General features: G+C 50.8%; 8 protein-coding genes across 8 annotated transcripts; 3 read left to right on the top strand and 5 right to left on the bottom strand.

Moving 5' to 3' along the window:
- Positions 1 to 2,026: 2,026 nt before the first annotated feature.
- Positions 2,027 to 4,817, bottom strand: Aud_000097 (uncharacterized protein; the record flags this gene model as incomplete). The annotated part of the gene is made up of 4 exons (XM_043285614.1): positions 2,027 to 3,329; positions 3,382 to 3,467; positions 3,522 to 4,356; positions 4,411 to 4,817. The coding sequence occupies 4 exons, from the start codon at positions 4,815 to 4,817 to the stop codon at positions 2,027 to 2,029; spliced, it is 2,631 nt and encodes an 876-aa protein (XP_043141549.1).
- A 589-nt stretch (positions 4,818 to 5,406) lies between these two features.
- Positions 5,407 to 6,585, top strand: Aud_000096 (GNAT family N-acetyltransferase; the record flags this gene model as incomplete). The annotated part of the gene is made up of 1 exon (XM_043285613.1): positions 5,407 to 6,585. One exon carries the CDS (start codon positions 5,407 to 5,409, stop codon positions 6,583 to 6,585), a length of 1,179 nt encoding a protein of 392 aa, XP_043141548.1.
- Positions 6,586 to 6,627: 42 nt separating this feature from the next.
- Aud_000095 (GNAT family N-acetyltransferase) lies at positions 6,628 to 7,312 on the bottom strand (the record flags this gene model as incomplete). The annotated part of the gene is made up of 2 exons (XM_043285612.1): positions 6,628 to 6,884; positions 6,937 to 7,312. The coding sequence occupies 2 exons, from the start codon at positions 7,310 to 7,312 to the stop codon at positions 6,628 to 6,630; spliced, it is 633 nt and encodes a 210-aa protein (XP_043141547.1).
- Positions 7,313 to 7,979: 667 nt separating this feature from the next.
- Positions 7,980 to 9,936, top strand: Aud_000094 (uncharacterized protein; the record flags this gene model as incomplete). Its single annotated transcript, XM_043285611.1, has 7 exons — positions 7,980 to 8,190; positions 8,259 to 8,436; positions 8,494 to 8,642; positions 8,702 to 8,810; positions 8,877 to 9,032; positions 9,094 to 9,261; positions 9,315 to 9,936. The coding sequence occupies 7 exons, from the start codon at positions 7,980 to 7,982 to the stop codon at positions 9,934 to 9,936; spliced, it is 1,593 nt and encodes a 530-aa protein (XP_043141546.1).
- A 268-nt stretch (positions 9,937 to 10,204) lies between these two features.
- Aud_000093 (uncharacterized protein) lies at positions 10,205 to 10,825 on the bottom strand (the record flags this gene model as incomplete). The annotated part of the gene is made up of 1 exon (XM_043285610.1): positions 10,205 to 10,825. One exon carries the CDS (start codon positions 10,823 to 10,825, stop codon positions 10,205 to 10,207), a length of 621 nt encoding a protein of 206 aa, XP_043141545.1.
- Positions 10,826 to 12,869: 2,044 nt separating this feature from the next.
- Positions 12,870 to 15,523, top strand: Aud_000092 (uncharacterized protein; the record flags this gene model as incomplete). Its single annotated transcript, XM_043285609.1, has 2 exons — positions 12,870 to 13,743; positions 13,791 to 15,523. 2 exons carry the CDS (start codon positions 12,870 to 12,872, stop codon positions 15,521 to 15,523), a joined length of 2,607 nt encoding a protein of 868 aa, XP_043141544.1.
- Positions 15,524 to 15,819: 296 nt separating this feature from the next.
- Aud_000091 (homeobox domain-containing protein) lies at positions 15,820 to 17,679 on the bottom strand (the record flags this gene model as incomplete). Its single annotated transcript, XM_043285608.1, has 2 exons — positions 15,820 to 17,007; positions 17,056 to 17,679. The coding sequence occupies 2 exons, from the start codon at positions 17,677 to 17,679 to the stop codon at positions 15,820 to 15,822; spliced, it is 1,812 nt and encodes a 603-aa protein (XP_043141543.1).
- Positions 17,680 to 18,776: 1,097 nt separating this feature from the next.
- Positions 18,777 to 21,038, bottom strand: Aud_000090 (putative diaminopropionate ammonia-lyase; the record flags this gene model as incomplete). Its single annotated transcript, XM_043285607.1, has 1 exon — positions 18,777 to 21,038. One exon carries the CDS (start codon positions 21,036 to 21,038, stop codon positions 18,777 to 18,779), a length of 2,262 nt encoding a protein of 753 aa, XP_043141542.1.
- Between the last annotated feature and the right edge of the window lie 222 nt (positions 21,039 to 21,260).

Raw genomic sequence — 21,260 nt, 5'->3', positions numbered from 1 at the left:
ATAGCTGCAAGTCCCACTGTACTAACAAAACCACCGGGGTCAACCGGAGTATATATCCTGAAAAAGAGAGACCCTCAATTCATGAGCTTGAGCTCTGCATTTTTAGCTACGGCATTTCAATCATCCATTGGATTTTAGTAAAACGAAACAAAGTACAGGCATATGCTGTAATGTCATTATCTTGCTCAACTGGACAATACAGGCGCCTTGCCAACCCATTCAGAGTCCCCGGTTATATTCTCCAATACCCAAGTCGCCAAATAGGGAATGGAAAGGTGGACGGGTCATCGCAAGGATTTGAAGCTGAGCTTGAGCGTGGTGCTGCAATTTCGGATGCAGACAAGAGGTCCGCTATACTGAGAATATGGCAGCAATTTCCTCAAAGCTATGAGGAACACCCCCCGCTGGCAAAGCCGAGCATGTTATGTCCTTCCTAGTTGGTTCTGGAGCGGCTGGGAACGACAACAGTGAGAGGACGCAATCCTGGGAGCTGTTCGGGGTCTCTGTGAGATGAATTTCGAATCCAAGTCCAACCAAATTGCCAGGAATACATTAAGTGCCCGTGTACGAGTCGAGGGGCTTCTGGCCTCTTAGTTGACGTAGTCAGAGCTGCATAGACCGTAAGTGTCCTACTTCACCCCTACCTAAACCTCCCTCCGGGCAGGATGGAAACGAACCAATATCAGAGCCTTAATTGACTAAGCTATACACTTCCTAGCCGCAATATCGTGGACTGGTCGTCATCCGAATCTACGTAGAAGTAAATTCGTACGTTTCTGGATTTAACGACGATGGCGCAAGTAGCATTGCAGATGGAGACATCTGCAGTTTAGGAATTAGACCAAAAAAGGTCCTAGCAGCAGTGGAACATAGGTTGGGTATGTTGCCCATAAGCCCGTGTGCAAGGTGCATACTACTAGTTCTGCCGTTGGCACAGCACAAAACTCTCTGGGCGGTAGTTAATAAAAAGGCTTTTTTCTTATCTTGATTGCCAATGTAACTTGTCTGCCCATATCCTTGAAGGCCTGAGGCCATACTAACGCTTAGTGAAGTCAAAGACTCCGTGCCATTTGCTGCTTTTGAAATGGCATGGAGAGCTAGTCTCAAATTCGGAGCATGAATCCAGCAATAATTGTCCCTCGAGGACTTTGTCTTCTTGGACCCTTGTCAGGAATTCGACGAGATGACCAATGTATCGTGTGTGGGAATGTGCTTGTGCATCTGTGGGGTTCTCAAGCACTATCGCTACCGGGGCGATGCAAGCATATAGAGGATAGCATACAATTTGCCTAGGAGGCAATCAGAAGAATGAGCTTTTGTACACCCAAGAGGATATACATACCAGAGATGTCCAGATTGCTGACAAGGTAGGTGTTGCAGTATATGGATTGTTTGGGAGGCTGCCGATGCCTGAATGATCCTTGATGACTGAATCTGTTGCATTGCACTAATATCGCCTTCCTGGTAAAGGTGTGCTGCAAAGCCATGAATCTCACTAGGGGAATGCGTTCTTGAAGAAGTGCCACCACAGTTCCGTCATCTCGCTATATGAGCCCCTGGCGGTCCGTAACAAATCACGACCGCTATCGTAGCATTCAACACGGCCCAACGTCCAGGGTGCTTCTCTGGTGGAACAGCAGGGTCTGAAGAGTGTTGTTCCAGAAGGTCTGTTAGAACGGGGACATCAAATAGGGGTAGAACGTGATTGGCCTCAGTAAAGGCCGCCTCAAACATAGATTGGAGCTGAGATTTTGGAGGGATTTGGATAAAGATCGAGCTGGTGGAAGGGCTGCGGTTTGCTTCTAACCTGAGCTTTCTCGCGGTCGTTTGCTCCGGAAGCATTCACGCGTTGAGCTATTCCTACATAATCCCTCTGTCTTTTTTTGTTGAAAGTGGAATCTTGTAGGCAAACGATTCCAATGTTGACCCCCTGGCCAACCTGCTCGAAAACAATAAGATTAACACCGTCATCTTTGCACTAGACTTACATCTGAATATCTACAGGATATCATGTCACATCGTAGCCTCATGCGAGCGAGTTATACTTCCTCAAGAGTTCCTTTACCTGCCCACACCATGTCCCAGATTCCATCGCAATCACCTGGGCTGTTTTTCCATCGCGAGTTCTCATTCCTTTCCTGTAGCTTGAATGCTGTAGCACCTTCTCCAACAGCGGTGGGTCTCCAACTTTGGTTGCATAGTGAACTGCTGCCCATCCATCTCCTCCGTACACATCGCCAATGTCGTCAGAGTCGAGAAGGATCATTGCGCTCCTCGTACTTCCGTGCTGCAGTGCTTCGATGAGTGGAGTGTTCCCGTCCTGGTCTTTTTGCTTCAACATGGCGGTGCTCGGGCATAGCCGTATTAGGGTCCTAAGAGTTTCGCTCTCGTCCTGTACGCATACATGATGGTATGCATTCTTCCCTGTTATGTCCCGTATGTCCAGATCGGCACCATTGCGTATCAGCTCCTCGACGCATATCGCATCATCCAGAAGGTAGAATAGTGGTGGTCGTCCATCCTCGTCCTGCGAGTTGATAGGCAAGTAGTCTTGTCCGTTGTTCTGGCAAAGCAAGGCAACTGTCTGCCGTCTGCCTTCTCCTCGAGAAGATAATCCTGCGTAATGAAGCGCAACCTGTTGATTCTCCTGTCTTACTGCGCGATCAGCTCCCTCGGCCAGCAACAACTGGACGCAATCCACTAAACACCCCTGCGCGGCCATCATCAGCGGTGACTCTCCCCAGACATTTGGCTGATTGATGCTCAACTGCTCCGGATAGCATCTGCTTATCTCGAGTGCGTAGGCCAAACTCTGCAACGCATTTGACTCGACCGCTGCATGGATGATATTCGCATTCAAGTTGGACTGGATGAACGGATCGGCTCCATGTTCGACTAGAATCCTCATCTTGTCGGCACGATTGGTCACTGCGGCCCAATGCAAGGGTGTCCAGTGGAATTTTCGATCCTTCTGGTCGAGGAGATTATGGATCACTTTGCGCGCGCTGTCGCTTTCCAAGGCGGACACGCGGAACTGCTCGGTGATAGCAGCATACAACGGTGATCGTTTTTGGTATCTGGTCTTCCATCGTGCCCAGTTTGTCCCCGGTGGAGCATTATTCGCATTATCGACGAATTCAATCAGGTCCTCCAGCTTCGGTCGCTCCGGGTCGCTGGCGTCGTAGAGATCCAGAACAGCGATGTGGATGGGGGTGAATTCAAAGTCTTCGAGGTAGTCGTCGTTTTTGGCGAATACGCGCACAATCTCTTTCTCGACTTCGGTTGCATCTGCGGTTAGTGACTTGAGAATCGCTAGGTCGACCGGTTTTCTTTGTTGAGTCAGCTTTTGTACCATCATCTGCCATGATTGGGGTAGCGGACCTAGCTCCAAGGTCTGCGACTTCTGTATCCACGCCGATGTCGCAGAGATATTTTACGGTGGGTAACTGTCTTGCATAGACCGCGGTCTACTAATGTTAGCACTTGAATCGCTGAAAAGGTAAGAGAGAGGAGGAGCGTACATGTAAGAGAGACCATCCATCAGGGGCCGTATCCCAGGGTGTGGCCTCCCGGGATGAGATAGACATCTTCAGCTTGTCCAGATTACCGTGTTTGACGTATCGCATTGCATCAGATCCTTCTGGCACCATTCGATACGTGTTGAGATTGTACCTGATCCCAACTCCTTGCATCGAAGCCAAACGTGAAACGACTCGACGGAAAAAAGCGGATGGTAAGACTCGGGTCTGCGAGGACGTTGTACCCGCACAGTCTGGCTCAGAGCATTCGATCCGTGAAGTTTTCGATTGCTTGAACATGCTCGAGTTAAACTTCGAGAATGGGACGTTGGAAACCTCAATGCTTTGCTTGTGGCATCGGCAGTAGCAGTCAAATCGACAGGCGCGGCGAATTACCAGGGCATCTGTGTCGGCACTCCTAGCTCTATTGACACCTGCAAGACTCGGCCGTTGTATAGTTTCATCTTGATCTGGGAGGGTGATTGACGAAGCTGACTCACTGAGACTTGAGAATATGGATGTTGCTGGTGATACTGTTGAGCTGCCGATGCTTGACCCAGTCGACGAAGACTTCCGTCGAGGCATATTCCACATTCCAGGTGCTAGTAATGAGCTGTCTGACGAACTCGCCGATGATACGGAGTTTCGCACAACCGCTCTTATGTTTTCTTCCTTGTATGCGGCTGATCGGCAATCGACTGTCGGTGCAGGGTCGGTAGGTGTCCGAAGCAGAGGAAGATCACGCCGGTCAATTGTGTCTCTCACCATCTCCTCTGCAACGTTGGAGCAGACCTCGAGAAGCTGAGGATTTTGGCTACACATGGCTAACATCATTTCCCTGAGAGCAATGGAGTTAGTATACAGTTCCTATTTGGCGGCTCAGATGACGAACATTTGAGCGACCGAGACCAAGCTGTGCAGCATTGCACACTGGCCCTTGATGCGGCCATCGATCCTCTCGAGGCTCGACTTGTGCTGAACCCATCTCATTCGTCTGATAGTTGAGCTCTCTGACCTGGCGATCTGCTGAAGTCGCTTCTGCAAGTCCTTTAGCGCTGCGTAACTCTCGTCAATGCCATTCTTCACCGTTTCCACAGAGATCTGGTGGACAACCCGACGACTTCGGAAGACCCGGTTAAAGCCTTTGAGGTTTTCTTCAAAAAGTGATAGCTGGTTGGATAAATCTGCCAGCTCGCGCTCACCATCCTTGAAGATTCTCACCAGCTGAATTGTCTCTCCGGTGAAGGTGATGAGGTTGGCTATTGAGCCAAGGAGACCGATAGTGGTAATCGGGTCCATCCTTTCGCTACATTACGACCGATTATTCGAGTTGGACATTAGATATTGTACTGCCGACAAGGATGATGCAGCTGCTCAAAGGGCGAAAACATGCGCAATGCTTTGCAGGAGTCAGAAAGCTCTGGCCGTAGAGCATGGGAAGATCTAACACGAACCCAGCGGCTGAACTGGTAAACGGCGCGGCAAATTTGATTCCCCTGGCCCGAAGAAGTGCGCTATGCCAATGGCTGAGAGAAGAAGGAACTGCGTGGCTCACAAAGATGGCAAGATTCGTAGAGGGGCAGGCCGACGGCGGGCAAGAGTAGATAGGCACAGAGCCATGCGCCAAATGATTGGGGTCAACAAGGCTGTGCGATACTAAAATAAGCAAAAAAGGGCTCTGACCGCATTGCAAGTGACCGTTTCGAGTTACTCGTGCCAATCATTTCCTCTTGACACACATCGACCAACGAGGGGAGCGCTCTAACCGCCCGAGCGTTTTAGTTGTTTCAACCGATGCCACAGTCCGTTTGATAGAATGCATTCTGTGATTCATTCACGTACTCTTCGATATTGTAAAAGAGGTAAGATCAAGATAAGTCCGGTCGCAATGGCCGTCGTTACTGCTCAATTTGAAGAGCAAGTGCTCCCAGATTCCACATTACCCGATCTTCATCTCAGCCACCCGACGGACGAGGAGAACCTTCGCATCTGGCAATTGACGTCGAATGAGTGGAAGGACGCTCTTACCATTCCTCAATATCTGGAAGAGTCTGCGTACCTCATGACAGTTCCTCTGGCTCGCAACAAGGGCATGACACAATGGATCCTGGTGGATCGAAACCTTGCGCCAAATCAACGACCGATACTCGCATCTTGCGAGACGTTTCGCAAGCTGTCACTGCTCAGTTATCCCAAAAACCCTAATCAGCTTGTGATTGTCCACGGCATTGCGAGCGTCTACTGCAATCCAGACTATCGAGGACGGGGATATGCCTCGAGGCTGCTCAAGGAGTTGAGCAACACACTCCCCACCTGGCAGTATGAGGGAAAGCCATGTGTGGCCAGTGTACTCTTCTCGGACATTCAGCCGAGATTCTATGAGAATCTGGGATGGCATCCTTTTTCTAGTGACCATATGGAATTTGAACCTGCTGTGGTACAGCACGCTGCAGTGCCTGTCTACGCTGAGGATGTAGCCAGGCTTTGTGCCCTCGACGAGATGAGACTTGGACACGCAATGTCACGTTCTTTAACAGATGATATGACCCGGTTGCTCATCCTCCCAGACCATGACCATATGTTATGGCATCACAGCAAGGAGGAGTATGTGGCGCAGCGGCTCTTCGGTAAAGCACCACTTGTGAAGGGCGCAATCAGGGGAGAACGTGGGCAATTTGTCTGGGCTATTTGGACGCACCGTTTCTATGATCACCCAGAAAAAAACGCCTCCGAAAATACACTGTATATTCTCCGGTTTGTCGTTGAGGACCCAACCCTCAGTTTTGACACTGTCGACAATCTCAGCCAATTGAGCCATGAACAGATCACGAGTGTGAGAGAGGTTTTACGAGCTGCTCAAGCAGAAGCGGCTGAATGGAATCTACGCAAGGTCACGCTCTGGAACCCGTCGCAGGCCCTGGAGAGGGCAATCCAATTATCCGGTATTCCCTTTAAGCGCATGCATCGGACCCAGGACAGCATACCCTGTCTTCAATGGTATGGAGAAGGGAGTGGCAAGCCAGATTCGCTCAATTGGCTTCTGAATGAGAAATACGGCTGGTGCTAATTAATTCACTTTCTATAAGTGTTTGGGTTATAATTCTATAGTCTAGGTCTTAGGTCTGTATACAAGACATTCTTCCTCGTACAGTACGGATTCACCATCCTTGACGATGCCTTCCAGTGGCATGGAGATATGGGCTTCTGCTTGAAATCCAAGCCTCTGGTAGAATGGTACAGCGTCCAGTGTGCTTTCCAAGGCAATAGGAAGATTCTCTTTCTTGCTGCGTTCAATTCCCCAGTTGACCAACAGGGACCCTGCTCCACGCCGGGCATAAGATGGGTCAGTCGCAATAAAGCTAAGGCCTGGGCAGCGTAAGCAGACGGCAACCTGATAACTTGGTCGCACAGAACGTACGATAGCATGGTGTTCTTCCCATTATTTCGTCCGCTGCCTGCTCGACCTTCTCTGTCCAAGCTGTCAAAATAGCCATATTGGTGCCTTCAGGCCATAGCCATGGCTCTTCTTCATATAGCGTCGATTCGGAAACAGGAAGACACCATTTGGCAAAACTGACAACTAGACCATGATCCTCTCTAACCACTAGTACCTCCCATTGCGGATCTCGAATCTCTTTGATGGCTTTGTTGACTAGCGACGTCCAGAGCCCCTTTCTCACGGCCGGCGTGGGAAACTGGGCCAGCAACATACCATTGGTGTGAAATGCCGCCATGTGAATATCGGCGATGCGAGGAGCATCTGCTTCCCTGGCTGTATCAAGAGTGAAGGCCATTTTAGAAAGCTTCAGACACGACGGAGATGTGAAATCACAGCCTCATTCCATTCTGAGGAGCGCGCCTAGAAGCGAAGGCGGCTCGTGGAATAGGCGAGTTGCGGGGTTGGCGGGGCAAGTTTATCTCAATCACAGCTGGAGGAATCAGCGTATCAACTAATGCTATTTTTGTCTCCACATCAGGATAATAAGAGGCAGGCCTGTTTGGACGGCTAGTTCATTGAAGCATTATGATTGTTGACAGCGATACTCGGGATATCTAGTGGCTTGGGATCCGAACAGCGGTTCATGACTTGATTTGCATTAGTCATGAGTTTCGATATTACTAGATTAATGCAGATACTCGATCCTCACTCCTGAGGGGTATACATTGTAATTCGCCTTGGTTACTCCCTACAACTCCAAGGCTTTCAGCTTGCAATCGGACTTGCACTATACTATACCGATGCGTTGATCCGTAAACCGATATGCCTAGTCACAGACATATGGACTTGTCCATTGATGGCTATCCCGAACTCCGTCCAACGCCGTTGAATTCCGGATCTTTTATAGGCGTGAGATAACATATTTAAACCGAGGGTAGTAGCACAGGAGATCGTAGAAAATAACACACACGGTCTCTTATTGACAATCTGGTCCCTCGTTCTACAAACAGGGGCCTGTAAGAATGGATACTTCAGCCAAGGACGACAAAGCTGAAAAGGGACAAGCAGCGTACATCGCTCCATTGTCCACAGAGCCAAACGGCGAAGCAGCGACTCAAGATGAGATCCAGGAGCTGGAACATGTCGCAGCCCGACTGCCAGCGCGGGTTTGGCTGGCCGCAACGATTGGAATGGCGGAGCGGTTTGCGTACTATGGCACGCAGAGTCTCTTCCGTAAGTGCAGAAGTTGTTTTAATTCTAAGGTGGTGCAGAGATCTGATTCTGGTACTTGAATTTTATAGAAAACTATCTCCAGAACAGCCCAGGTGATCTCATACCCGGCGCAATGGGATTAGGAAAGTCTCATGCTACCACGGTCAATTTGGCCTTTACAGTTGCGGTGAATCTATTGCCGTTGCCGGCGTCGATAGTAGTTGATGGACGTCTAGGGAGATATAAGGCTTTGCAGATATTCACTGGGTACTACTGGATTTGACTCGTACTTGTTCAGATGTCTTCTGACAACTTGTCTTGCAGAGTCTACGCTCTAGGATCCGCAATCCTGTTCGGCACCTCATTTCCCTCGGAAATGAAGAGCGGCGTTTCTCTTATAGGATTTATCTTGGGGAGCATTCTGATTGCTGTGGGACTGGGAGGTGTTCAAGCTTCAGTGCAGCCGTTTATTGGTAAGATGCTCAGCGTTACATTTACCAGTTACTGAGGATGACACTCACTGCTTCTTCAGCGGACCAATATACAGAGCAAACTCTGCGGATAAGAATCAGAAAGAATGGTCAGCGAGTGGTAGAGAGCCGCGAACTGACCATCCAGTATATCTACAACGTATACTATTGGTACGAAGAACTGATAGTGTCAAAGACGATGACTCCTTTATTGACTGGCATGGCTCGTCATTCTAGGATGGTGAACGTCGGCTCACTGGGAAGCATTGCTACCACTTTGATGGAGAAGTATATTGGATTCTGGTCAGCGTATCTGCTGGATCTGTGTGCTGTGGTACTTGCCGTGGTGATTGTCCTTTTAGCGAGACCAAAGTTTGGTATGAGACACTTGTCGTATGTCAGGTATTAATAATTGCTGATCCCGGAATTTGACAGTACATCCTGTCCCACAAAGGTCTGTTCTTCCCCGTGCATCTCGCTGTCTATGGTATGCTGCCCGGGGAGGATTCAGCCTGGACGCTGCTCGGCCAGAGTACCAGTTAGAGAAGCACCAGCGAGTGGTGCCATGGGACAAGGAATTTATTTCTGATCTTCGAGGTGCACTGTCTGCGTTCAAGATCTGGTACTCCTCTCCAATCCCGGCTCCCTTCGCGATATAGCTGCTGACGGCAGCAGCATTGGATGGCCCATTTTCTGGGTATGTATGGGACAGGGTGCTCAAGTCTCCATCTCGCAAGCCGGACAGATGGAAACTCACGGCATCCCCAATGACCTGATTAAGTCGTCGAACCCGATCGCCTACGTGATCATCGGCGTGCTCGTCCAGAAACAGCTCTATCCTTTTCTCCGACGACGCAAAATCCACTTCAGCCCCGTCAACCGCATCAGTCTGGGATTCTTCATCATGTCGGTCGCCATGGGGTATTCCGCAGTCGTGCAGGTAGTCATCTATCGCTCCGGTCCCTGCTACTCCCATCCACTGTCGTGTGCCGCGTCGGGCGGCCGCATCCCTAACCGAGTGCATGTCCTGCTTCAGTTGCCGACGTTTGTGATCATCGCGCTGGCTGAGGTGTTTTGCTGGCCGACTGGTTCAGAATATACGTATTCGCATGCCCCGAAGAGTATGAAGTCGGTTCTGCAGGCATGCTATATCAGCACCGCCGGAGTCGGATATCTGCTAGGAATGGCTTTGTCGCCTCTGGCTAAGGATCCTTTACTTGTGGTGCTATGGTCTTTGACGGCCGGGATGATGTTCCTGACGGCCTGCGCTTTTAGGATCGCATTCTGGAAGTCCTAGGTATCGATATTCTCAGTGCAGGTAGCATAAAAGAGAAAGTGACAGTACATGGATGAATGGACAAGAGTACCTAGTTAACTAGATAGCGTTCTCAGCCCTCGAAACAAATCATGTTCGGGCTCCAGCATTGCGCGCCTTGACTTGCGCGGATATAGACAATAATGCTGGACCATGAAAATGATCGCAAAGATACAGTGATATTTCCAAGCGCAAGCTTCAGAGCAATCCCCCTCGTGCCCGACCGGTAAGGAAGCATCAATGAATTATATCAGATACCATTCGCCCTTTCCCCATCTTTCTTTCCAGGAAACCGCTGAAGTGCAACAAGCTGCTTGTCTAGAAGGGTGAATGTCCTGGGCGCTACCCCTTCGGCCTCATCATAGACAACGTCAAAACACACGTTACCCTTGGCTCGTATCCTCGTCTCGGTGGCGATAGTGACGACCATATTCACAACATCCCGTGCCTGAACACTGAGCGTGTCGCCTTGGGGCATGTCAACGTCCCAGTACACTTTCTGGAAGGAGTCATTGCGTCCCTTATTCGCCTTTGGTAGAGTAAGATCAAATATCAAGTGAGATAATGGTGGGACTTTCATTGTTGCCTTTCTCCACGCCTTACTGAGGGGCCGGATATCCAGAAACTCGCGAGTAGAACTGCCACCAGAGAGACTTGTGGATATGCGAGTGACGCGAGAATCTGGATTACGGCAGGCTGCAAGCGTATCGGGGTTGGCTAGAGGCTGTAGTAAAACCAACTTCACCTTCTGCGTCTGCGGTGCTGGTTCTGGTGGAGCCCCCGAGCCCCCAGTGCTGAGGCTAGACAGCCCAGCGGTAATATGGATCTCATGCAGATGATCAGGGTCGGTGATAGTTTCTACTTCAGACATATTGAAGATCAAAGAGGGGGGAATCGAGCTGAGTCAAGAATAATTTGACTCTATTGATGCACAGATGTCAACATTGATTGAAGAGGGGTAACCACTAAATGCAGGTGGAGAAAGGCACTGCCACATGGTACAATCTGATCCCGCGTGGAGTGTGACCTAGGCACGTACATCCTATACAATATATCATCTATATCATGGACCTGACCAGGGCCCCCTGTAAATCATATCAAGTAATCTCCTTGCGATTTCTGAACAACCACCCCCGCTCCAAAGACGAATGTCCTCCTCATCTCCTTCCGCACTAGCCACAAGAGAAGCGTTAAGCTCAGCAACTTTATGTATAGCATCATCATACTTTTCGTTGCTGATGCAGCCATCTTCATCTACACCGCCAATTTGGTCCCGCCCATAACTCACGACCTTATCCAGTCAAACCACAGTTGTTCGAGCTCATGAAAGCCAACCAATTCAGCGTCGGTGAACTGCACCGGGCACGAAAGCCCCTTTGTGTCGGGTAAATGAACATCGAAGGTTAGGAGGAAAACTCGACTGGATTCCCCTTCAGCGAGTTTCGTAAGGCACTTACCATGCCCGTGGCAATGGCCGATAGTGTTCTGCCTCTCGTAGAAGAACATTGGGGTTGAACTCGACGTAGCGCTCACGTAGTCGAATGTTCTCATTGTAAAGAAGTCTACAAGAGGTATATGGGAAAAGATCTTGATTAATCTGACGAACCTACAAGAGAGTTGCGTTAGTACCTGACGGTTTGAGAGTGGAGGTACTGGATACTGACACAGGAAACCGGAGTGTGAGTGGAATGAAAACTCACACAGAAATGGCAGAGAATAGTGTTGGTTCTTCGGGAACCTTTTTCAAGCCAATGCTCAAATTGTGATGTTAAATGCCGGAAACTTCCTTAAAGGCATCAAGAGCGTCCGGAAATTCAAACCAGCTGTGGATGCAATGAGTCCTCCGCCATGATGGATAACGGTTCAAGCAAGTGAGTTCTCTTGAAGAATATTTGGATATCCGTTGGAAGCAGTCATACTGCTATTGACATATGTTTCCTAATAACCGCCAAGATAAGCAGCTACAGCTTAAGGACTAAGCAGGTGGGATAGAGAAAGGGAGCAGAAGTCAGGACTGAGCTATATATATATATATTTAATCTAGAGATGCAGCGATGCTTTTGAAAGCCTATTTAAGAACGGATAAATAGTGTAGTGGAAACCATAATTCAACTTGATTCTCTTGTAGCAAATTTAACCGTGTAGCTTAGTTCGTGCTGCTCATTGGCCATCCATCTCACTGTTGGGGCAGTTGAAATTGAAAGAGACTTACAGCGAACAGAATAGACTAGATAACTAGGACAAAGAAAATGAGGAGAAGTCTACCGGATTAATAATACACTAACCGAGCCTAGCAGGAACCGAGCAGGTTAGATTCCTTGCAATGGGCTGATCATTTCCTATTTCTGTGTACGATGCGCAAGGCTGAGCCCGGTATCTTTACTCCCAAGCCTCGGAGCTGATCACCCGTTATGGGTCGTACAACCTTTTTATGAATGAGATAGGAGTACTATGGCGAACTACAGCTGACTGTAGTACAATAGAAGGCTATTTACATGGCTGAAAGGAAAATCATGAGACAGAATCAATTGCTGGAAATGTTAAGGAGGACGGAGTAGATCGTTATCTACGTAGTACTCTGGTTGATTCAAAATAACCATGAACGGGTCTCAGAAGGCCCAACAGCGCCCAGACTGCGTGGCTTAGGTCCAGAGCATTTCCATTGGTCACATATTTCAGCTCGACTGCTTATCCCTGCTGATCGTGACAGTTCAACCTTGGAGGTACATTAATCCTACGCTTCCGGTGACAGTGGCACAGTCCGCTTTTCGGTCCTACGCCCCAAGAGCATCGATAGCAGCGTAATATAGGTGTTCCCGGACATTTCCTGGCAATCTTGCATTATGAACTCAACTACAGTCACTTCCATCCATCACTTTCCCTACTGTCGCTTCAGATAATTCAGAACTGCCGTCATGGCGTCCGAATCGCAGCAGTCGAAGCAATATCTTCTGCCTCCCTTGTCCGAGTTGCTTCGTCGAGACGAGACCACTGACAATAATAGTCACAATGACAATGAAGACGATTCATTCCCACCCAAATCGTGGAATCCCTTTGACCGCAGTCCTTCGCCGGACCGCGACTATATCCGCTATCAACCCGCCTCTTCTACGAACGACGATCCCGTTTCACCACCAGCACAACGCGAGTCCACGTTTGGCTTAGGAATCACCAATACCTTCCCACAATCCCCCTATAAGAGCCCTGACGATGCTGGTGATGCTGAGGACGGTGACCTCGCGACCAAATCCCCGTATCCAGAACCCTCGGAGCCCTCGCCATTACAGTACCAGACGTCGCGGACGACCCTACTGCCGAATTCGCCCGAATACGTAAAATGTCCAACACACCAGGGAATAGTTCAGAAGCGATTGTCGTGGGTTCCCATCACTATTCTGGTTCTGGCGATCTACTCCACCATCTTCTCCGGCATCTATCTGGTGGTCGCGCTGGTCAAACCACGCTATGGCAAAAGGGTCAGTGAAGACGGTGGCCTCGCGCCTTCCACAGCCAGTCTCCTTAGTGCGCTGTTCGCTAAAACAATCGAGCTCTCATACGTGACTGTCTGCGTCGCGTTCCTGGGGCAAGTCTTGAGTCGTCGAGCTATCACCAAGGGGTCGCGGGGGATTACTATCTCTGACATGAGCATGCGCACCTGGATCATGCAGCCAGGGTCTCTGATTGTGCACTGGGAGACTGTGCGGTACTCAGCGCTCACGGTATTGGGTTTGATCACGTTGACGGCGACGTTGGTAGCGATGCTTTATACCACGGCAGCAGAGGCGCTAGGTGGGTTTTGCTCTGATGAAAATAGATGTGCAAACTGACAGTAATAGTTGCGCCCAAACTGCGGATGGGCCCCGTCGAACCTCGGGTCTTGGTCGGAAACGTGTCCACCGAATTCGGCAATCCGAAATACCTCGAAACTCATTGCTCGACCCCCATTACTCAGGCCATGGACCCTGAAGCGGTGGGAAGTACCTGTATGGACCTGGAACTGGTCGGCCAGGCGTACCATAACTACCAGGCATACATCTCTGCATGGAGCGACCTGGTCAAGAGCAAGAACCGGACATCATCAAACCTGGCATCGCGGCCGCCCCCGACCGGCTCGCTGTACGATAACACCACCGTGACAGGAAGCTGGATTGATATTGGCAACATGACCGAATTGTCAATGAAGCACGGCCGAATGGTAAACAACATCACCGCTGCGATGCCCCATGGAGGAATCATCGCCGCCGCGACCGACCCGCGGAACGGCATCCGCCAGCCGGTCGATGTGACCGGCGAAGGAAACTTCGAGATCGAGGCCTCCGTGCCGTCTCCGGCCATCAATGTGCTCTGTGTCGGGATGACGGAAGAGGAGCTCACCCCCTTGGTATACGAGAGGTGGCCTCATGTGCACCACTTTGACTCACTGAAATGGGATTTCGAGGGATACCGAAACGTCCCGGTCGACTGGTTTAATCGAACGGTCGTGGATGACCTCTTCGGGTGGGACCCCGACGCCGACGCCGCGGTAAAGCAGACGCCTCCTGTGTTCGGCAAGCTGCCCCAAGCCAACAATACTATCACCAATGGCACTGGCCTCTGGCCCACAAACGCCATGTACATGCTAGGAGCAGCCCCGAATGAAGTCATGACACCGCCGTATGTGCTATGTGCACTCAAGGCGAAATTGTCGCCCGTGTGTTCGACCAAGTATTCAGCGGCCGCCAGTGGAGCTTCGTTTTCAACCAACTGTGAGAATCCGGCGAATCCGTTGCAGTATAACCATCGCAATCAGGGCGCCCGTGACGGACTTTGGGATGGCAGCTGGAAGAACGTGGCTGATGAGTGGGCCAAATCATTGAGTTTGAATTCGGGTATCACAGACGGCCGTGCCAGCAACGCTCGCCTCCTGATGCAGTTCATTCCGGCCCTCGATAATCGAACAAAGACCTATTCGCTTGACCCCAAGTTACCATCGATTGGGGAAGCGCTTGCGGTTCTGGCAGGCAGTACCCTAATCCTTGGGTCGATGAATGCCCCTTTTGTGCAATACTTCAACTACACCAAGACCGATAACGTATCCAACGCACTTGCCGAGCCCGTTCCGCAATACTTCGAGGCCACAGTTCGCGCCGTGGGATATGCTTCAGGGGGCACGGAGCAATGGCAGAACGTGTTCTATCTGATCCTGGTGTTTGCATTTTTGACAAGCGCCATCATTCTCGCATTCATGCTGTTCGAGGTGCGTGGACGGCAAATCACCGACTTCACAGAACCTCAAAATCTGTTCGCGCTGGCGATGAACAGCCCGGCCACCGCGCAGCTGCAAGGGGCATGCGGGGCCGGACCGCACGGTCGTCAGCTGAACGAGCGCTTCTATGTGGCTATGGAGGAAGAGGATGAGCATTATTACATTCGGACCAAGGCCGAACAGCATGTGCGTCCGCCATCGATGAGACCCAGTCGCTCCATGGCCTCAATGGAAGTCGACGATATGCCAAAGGCTGTCAGTCCAGCCACGGATGAGTACCGGCGGCTTTCCAGTAGGAGCAGTCTTTTGTCGAGATTTTATTAATGTGCATATTATAACCCAGCGAAACGATTTGTTGGTGACGAATGTAATGTTGATGTCATCAATCTCTATGTGGTTTTGAGGTTGATTCCAGGAAACACCATACTGTACAGTAGCTAGGATGCCACGGGTGCACCATTGATAAGTTTGATCAAGTGACATGCATATGAACGCTAGTCTTTGACTTAAAATACTAGTGCTCCATAGGGAGATCGAGATCTACCCGAGAAACGGACGAACTTAATAATGATATGCCCTTGAACAATGCAGAACAGGGGATTAAAACCGCTCGAGCGGACTTAGCCAGCTGACAGAGTCAGATCCGTTGTAGCTTCCCCTGCCCGCTCAGACGGCAAAATAGCGTTCTGCAAGGCACCCAAAGTATACGGATCTAAGCCCCAGTCACCAACCCACTGATGCATGCGGCACCCTTGCTTGAAATGATCGGCGAGATGATCCGCTCGTGCCGTCCAGGTTGGCAATGACGCATTGCAGAATCCACAGCGACTGCGAACGTCACTTCTCGCACTACGCCACTGATCCAGACTCTCAATGGGCAGTTTGGTACATCCATGGAACTTGCGCAAATGCTGCCACAGATAGTCCTTCCGACTGAAAGAACGATCTGCAAGGGGCTTCTGTGCACATACCTCAAACTCGTGATCGTCCCAGTGATCGATAGATGGCGAGCTATGATCACAGAATGGACATTCCGATGGTAAGTTGCCCGGCCGGAGTTCGTTGACATCCGGAGTGCAGATCCATGCGTCCAGTTGGAGGTGGACGCTCTTCTCATGTCGGAGCCAGTCATGCTTCTTTTTAAATGACTGCGTGCAGAAAGTACATTGGTATTGCCCTTCGGTCATTGACCCTCTAACCCGAGTTCTCCTTCGCCGGGCCCGCGGACGTGGGTGATGAAGCGGGAACGGCAGTGAGCTGTCTCCAGAGTGGTGGCTCCATGCGGATGAGATGCTTGTCGAGCTCTCTGAGTGCCTACTTCCCATGCTAGAGAGAGAAGAACCGAGATGCGACGATGTCTCGTCAAGATTCAGGAACGAATTGAACATTGTGGCTTCGTGTCCTGAGGGAGGGGCTACCTCACAAGAGGATATGGCATTCATGATGACTGATTCCGGTACTGCGTCATCTTCCGGCGGTGAATTCTGCCATCTCTCCATCGGCGTCATGAGGGTCAGCCTGCTCGCTGGCATTGGAGATCCCGATCGGCAGATTTGAGCAGCCGGAGGAGGTTCAAACCTCTCTTTCTGGCGGCGGCGTGCATTGGCGAACCATGTGGACATGCGCTTTCTGGAAAATCCAGTCTCGAGAACTAAGCGCGCTTTCTCATCTTCAGAGGGATATGGGAAATCATGGTGGTCGCGAAACCATTCCTTCAATATCCGCACGCCTCTTCTGACGAACTGTTTTGACTCCTTCTGCTTGTCTACACAGTTGTAGTCTGGTACAGATGCCTCTGCTTCATCTCCCTACATCTACGTTAGCAACGTCCCTTCATGATTTGTGTTACCGCGTACCTCGTCCTCCTCGAGTTCGGTGACACCATGCAGGTGGCCCATCACGGGAGAAAGCGTCTCGAACCGTGATGGTTGGCGCTTTTCTCCACGGGCCAGGCTGCACTCCCGAAATAGAGCAACACAGCTAGAACAAGAGGTTACTGGGTTCGGATTCGCTGGTGTGGTACGGAGGATGAGGCACTGCAGCCGGTGTTTCCGGCAGTAGCTGCAGGGCTGTGGAGGGCAGTAGGCACCATCTAGCCACTGAGTGACATTTGACATATTTTGCGAGGCAATAGCTGGAGTCTGAGTTTGAATTTCCGACCGTATATTCTCAGCCGCTGTTAAGGTACCAGCTTGGAACACCGCAGGGCCTTGCCTCGCAGGAGAAGGAAACAGTTCCGGCGTCTCTGGGCCATTGGCGTCGAACCAGCTTAGCCACTCATCATTTGCAGATTCGGATGACAGATAGTACATGTCATTCAGCTGGTTCATATCAAGCGTTGAGTCACTTTGAAGGTTGTTGCTGAATAAAGTTGCATCAACCGTGTCATCGGCATTGTACCATGTGTCATTCTCCGCTGGGTTGGGAGCAGGATGTGAGGAGAAGTGGGAGAAGGAATTCAGGTAATCTGAATGATCCATTATGTTTACCAAAAGTGACTGTAATCAGGTCATATCTACGACGCACAGATGAAGACATGACAATATCGAAGAGCACCCATTCCCCTCTCATAAGACTCATGAAACGTCATGTGATTTCCAGAGTGTTCAACCGAGCTCGATGTGGTTAGTTCATGTGATAAATCACGTGTTACCGTCCAAAGTCAATCGCTTCTACAACGCTAAAACAAAACATGAGCATGATATGTATATTGGATAGTTATCTCTGGCATTATTTGTAAATAGAGTGCTTAAGTCTCAGTTTGGCGTTTGTATTCTTTGGCTATGGTGAACACATCCAAATCTATACGGGTCTTTTGACCTATGCAAACGGTGCACTCCTGGACGACATCCGGCAGGAGTGCAGGACACCAGTGATGCCTGGCTCCTCCACTGTTTTCCAGACTGCTCGTCTACGGTATCTCCTTGCCAGATCCGGCATCAAGCCCCTCAAATGCCTCGATCTTGTCCATCTCACCGTTCTACGGCAAGCTGATTTCCTCGGATGAGGTATCCTTTTCCGCTTGTCATGTGCCTGGAGAATGGTCTCGACCACGGCGACGTGAATAAGGAGCCTTTGGTTAGGATGAGCGTGGCTATACGCGTCGCCCGCACGTCTGATCATGCCACCAGCACGTCCCATTAGGCTCTTCCGGCTAAACAGCGAAGTACGCTGCTTAGGAGGCATGTCTCTCGGCCGCCGCAACTGTCCAGACACCATGAAGTAACTGGCAAGGTGACATTTCTCTAATTACAGTGTCGAACCATACCGCGGATGACCATTTATAAGTGCTGTAGATAATATGGCATACGCCTGTCTGCTACTATCTGACTCCCGTTACTTCCACAATATCGATCTGGATCCGTTGGTGGAGGACTGCAGCAGGGTGTCGGCTACGTCTGTGATTCCATTGTCCAGTACATAGGACGATTGTAGGTAGTGACCTCAGGTACTATATACGCATCTGAAGAGCCTATAGACCACAAGAGTTTCAGTCACATTTAGTGAAAGAAGCATTCGTCTTGTCTTCCAGGAGTTCTCTATTATACAGTTCCCACAGATCTAACAAAATATATTTTCAATCACAGAATTCTTGGATCAACTTTTCGAAAACTCTGCTCATCCTTTGGAGACTGTCGACCTCCACCCATTCCTCCTTGCTGTGTAGTCCGGCCCCTGATGGGCCATATACGATTGCAGGGACTCCCACTGCACTTAGAAGAGCCGCGTCACACCAGAAGGGTACGCTGACGACTTCAGGACGGGCCCCCAGTACCTCAGCGGCGCATGCTATTGTCTTTTGGACTAGCGGGTGGTCCGCTGAGAGCTTCTGTGTCGGTCGCGAAACAGTGAGGCGCGGCGGAGCATATCGGAAGCGAGGCTTCTCCTTTGCAATGTCACTTAACAGAGCATTCATGTCCCCAAGTATAGAATCGTTGGATTGAGCAGGTATTGTACGGAACTCAATGGTGATGGTGCAACGCTCCGGATACGAGGAAGGTTCCTGACCTCCCTTGACCAGTCCACAATGTAGAGAGGCTTGTCCCAGGGTATCGTCGATCGGCAATCGCGTCTGATACTGCTCCAGAGATTGCAGGAACCAACCCGCATGAAGGATCGCGTCTTCTCCCGCTTGAGGATCCGAGCCGTGCGCGGCAACACCCAGAATGTCCACTTCCACCCAGACGAACCCTTTATGCGCAACTGCAATTGCCCCCATGGTGGGCTCAGGAACCACTGCAGCATCGGCACGCCATCCTGCGGCGATAATGTCGCGCGTTCCCTGGGACGCATCTTCCTCATCGGATACAGCTGCCACAATGACATCCCCACGAAGGGTGCGACCACTGGCTTTGATCGCTGCGAGAGCTGCCAGAGCAGCAGCCAGTCCACCCTTCATGTCCAGACTGCCTCGTCCGAAAATCACTGGCTTGCCCTGCCTCTCGCCCAATTGGCCAGACAACGGGTCGTGCTCGTAGCTAGTCAAACTGACAGTGTCAATGTGACCGTTGAACATCAACGACTGACCGCCGCCACTCCCACGCAATACCCCGACGATGGATGGCCGACCGGCAACCGGCTCGACGCGATGGTACTCTACCCCACGGTGAGCGAACCAAGCAGCGAGATAGTGGGCGATCTCGGTCTCCCCCACACCATCAGCCACAGACAATGTCGGGTTGGATGAGTCGATTTGTGTCAGGGCTTGCGTCAACCCCACAACGTCCTCGACGGCCACATCACGGGGAACGGAGTAAGGACGGGCACCTTCGGTGCAGAGCAGTACCACCACAGCGTCCCTATGCAGTAGAATTGCGGCCTGATCTGATGCGTTCAACTGCCGGATGGCGGCCAAGGATGCCCCGCCACAAGGACCAGCGCGTACGTTATGAGATGTCAGATACTCAACGGCGCAGTGACTCTCATACGATGAAACCGTGACCACAGCGTCGACTACTCGCTGCAGATCGGGCCATGCGGTGGCTGACACCGTGCCACAATTCATTCCATTCATGATCGTTTCTGAAGTCTTGACTGTGACCATTTTGCCGGCATGGAGGCTGGAGATGAGACACGGTCCGCTGTCCGGCTCAACAGCCACAACGGCCATCGGGGTGGTCCGAGACTTGCAGTGTCTGACAACGGCATGCGCCAGACTTCCGACTCCCACAGGAGTAACAGTCAAAGTGCTGTGCAGACCAAGCTGGCTTAGCTGTTCATCGACCTCCGTCATCATTGTCGAGTAACCCTCCACAATCCACGCTGGGACCTCTTCGTATCCATCGAATGCGGTGTCTTGGACTAGTAGTCCACCATCGTTCTGCGAGGCGGCCCATGCCTCTTGGACTGCTTGATCGTAGTCGCCGTTGCTGATGACCACCTCAGCGCCCTCGGACGCAATCCGGTTACGCGTCCCCGCATCCATGGATGCGGGGACGAAGATTTGCGCGGTGACCCCCAACTGTTTTGCCATAAAGGCGACTGCTCGTCCGTGATTTCCTTCGGTGGCCGCAAAGAGAGCGACTGGGCTTTCCTTGAGCCGCTGCTTCACAGCTTCAAGAGCGACAGTCGGTGGTAGCCCCAGATGTGACACCACAGCGCGATAGCAACCCCATGATGCGCCCAAAACCTTAAATGAAGGTAGTCCGAAGCGGTTGCTCTCGTCTTTGACGAAAACCGCCTTGACTCCTAAGACGGCTGCAATTTCAGGGAGGGAGACCAATGGCGTTGGACGGTAATCAGGGAGAGAGTGATGGAAATGCTTGAGGCCTTGGATATTCGAAAAGTCGCAGCGCTCGTCGGCCGCCGAAGGATTCAAGTAAATTGGGCGACGAGACATCTTGGCAGGGGAGAAGGTGGTTGCAATGATTAGGTAGGATATGCATGGACCTATGATTAATACTGTGTAAGTATATATAGATTGAATAATTTGGGTGGTCTCGTCAGTGGGTCTCTGTGCCTTCTCTCAACAAAGAGCGCCTTCTACGAACATTCTTGGGAGTGGGGGAATAACGGCAACAGAAGGAAGATGGGAAAACTGAAATGAAAACTGCGGATAAAT

This window comes from Aspergillus udagawae, assembly GCF_001078395.1.
Source record: "Aspergillus udagawae IFM 46973 DNA, scaffold_1, whole genome shotgun sequence".
Classification (NCBI taxonomy): domain Eukaryota; kingdom Fungi; phylum Ascomycota; class Eurotiomycetes; order Eurotiales; family Aspergillaceae; genus Aspergillus; species Aspergillus udagawae.
The sequence above is the reverse complement of the archived record's forward strand: the minus strand, read 5'-3'. Positions and strand labels throughout refer to the sequence as shown.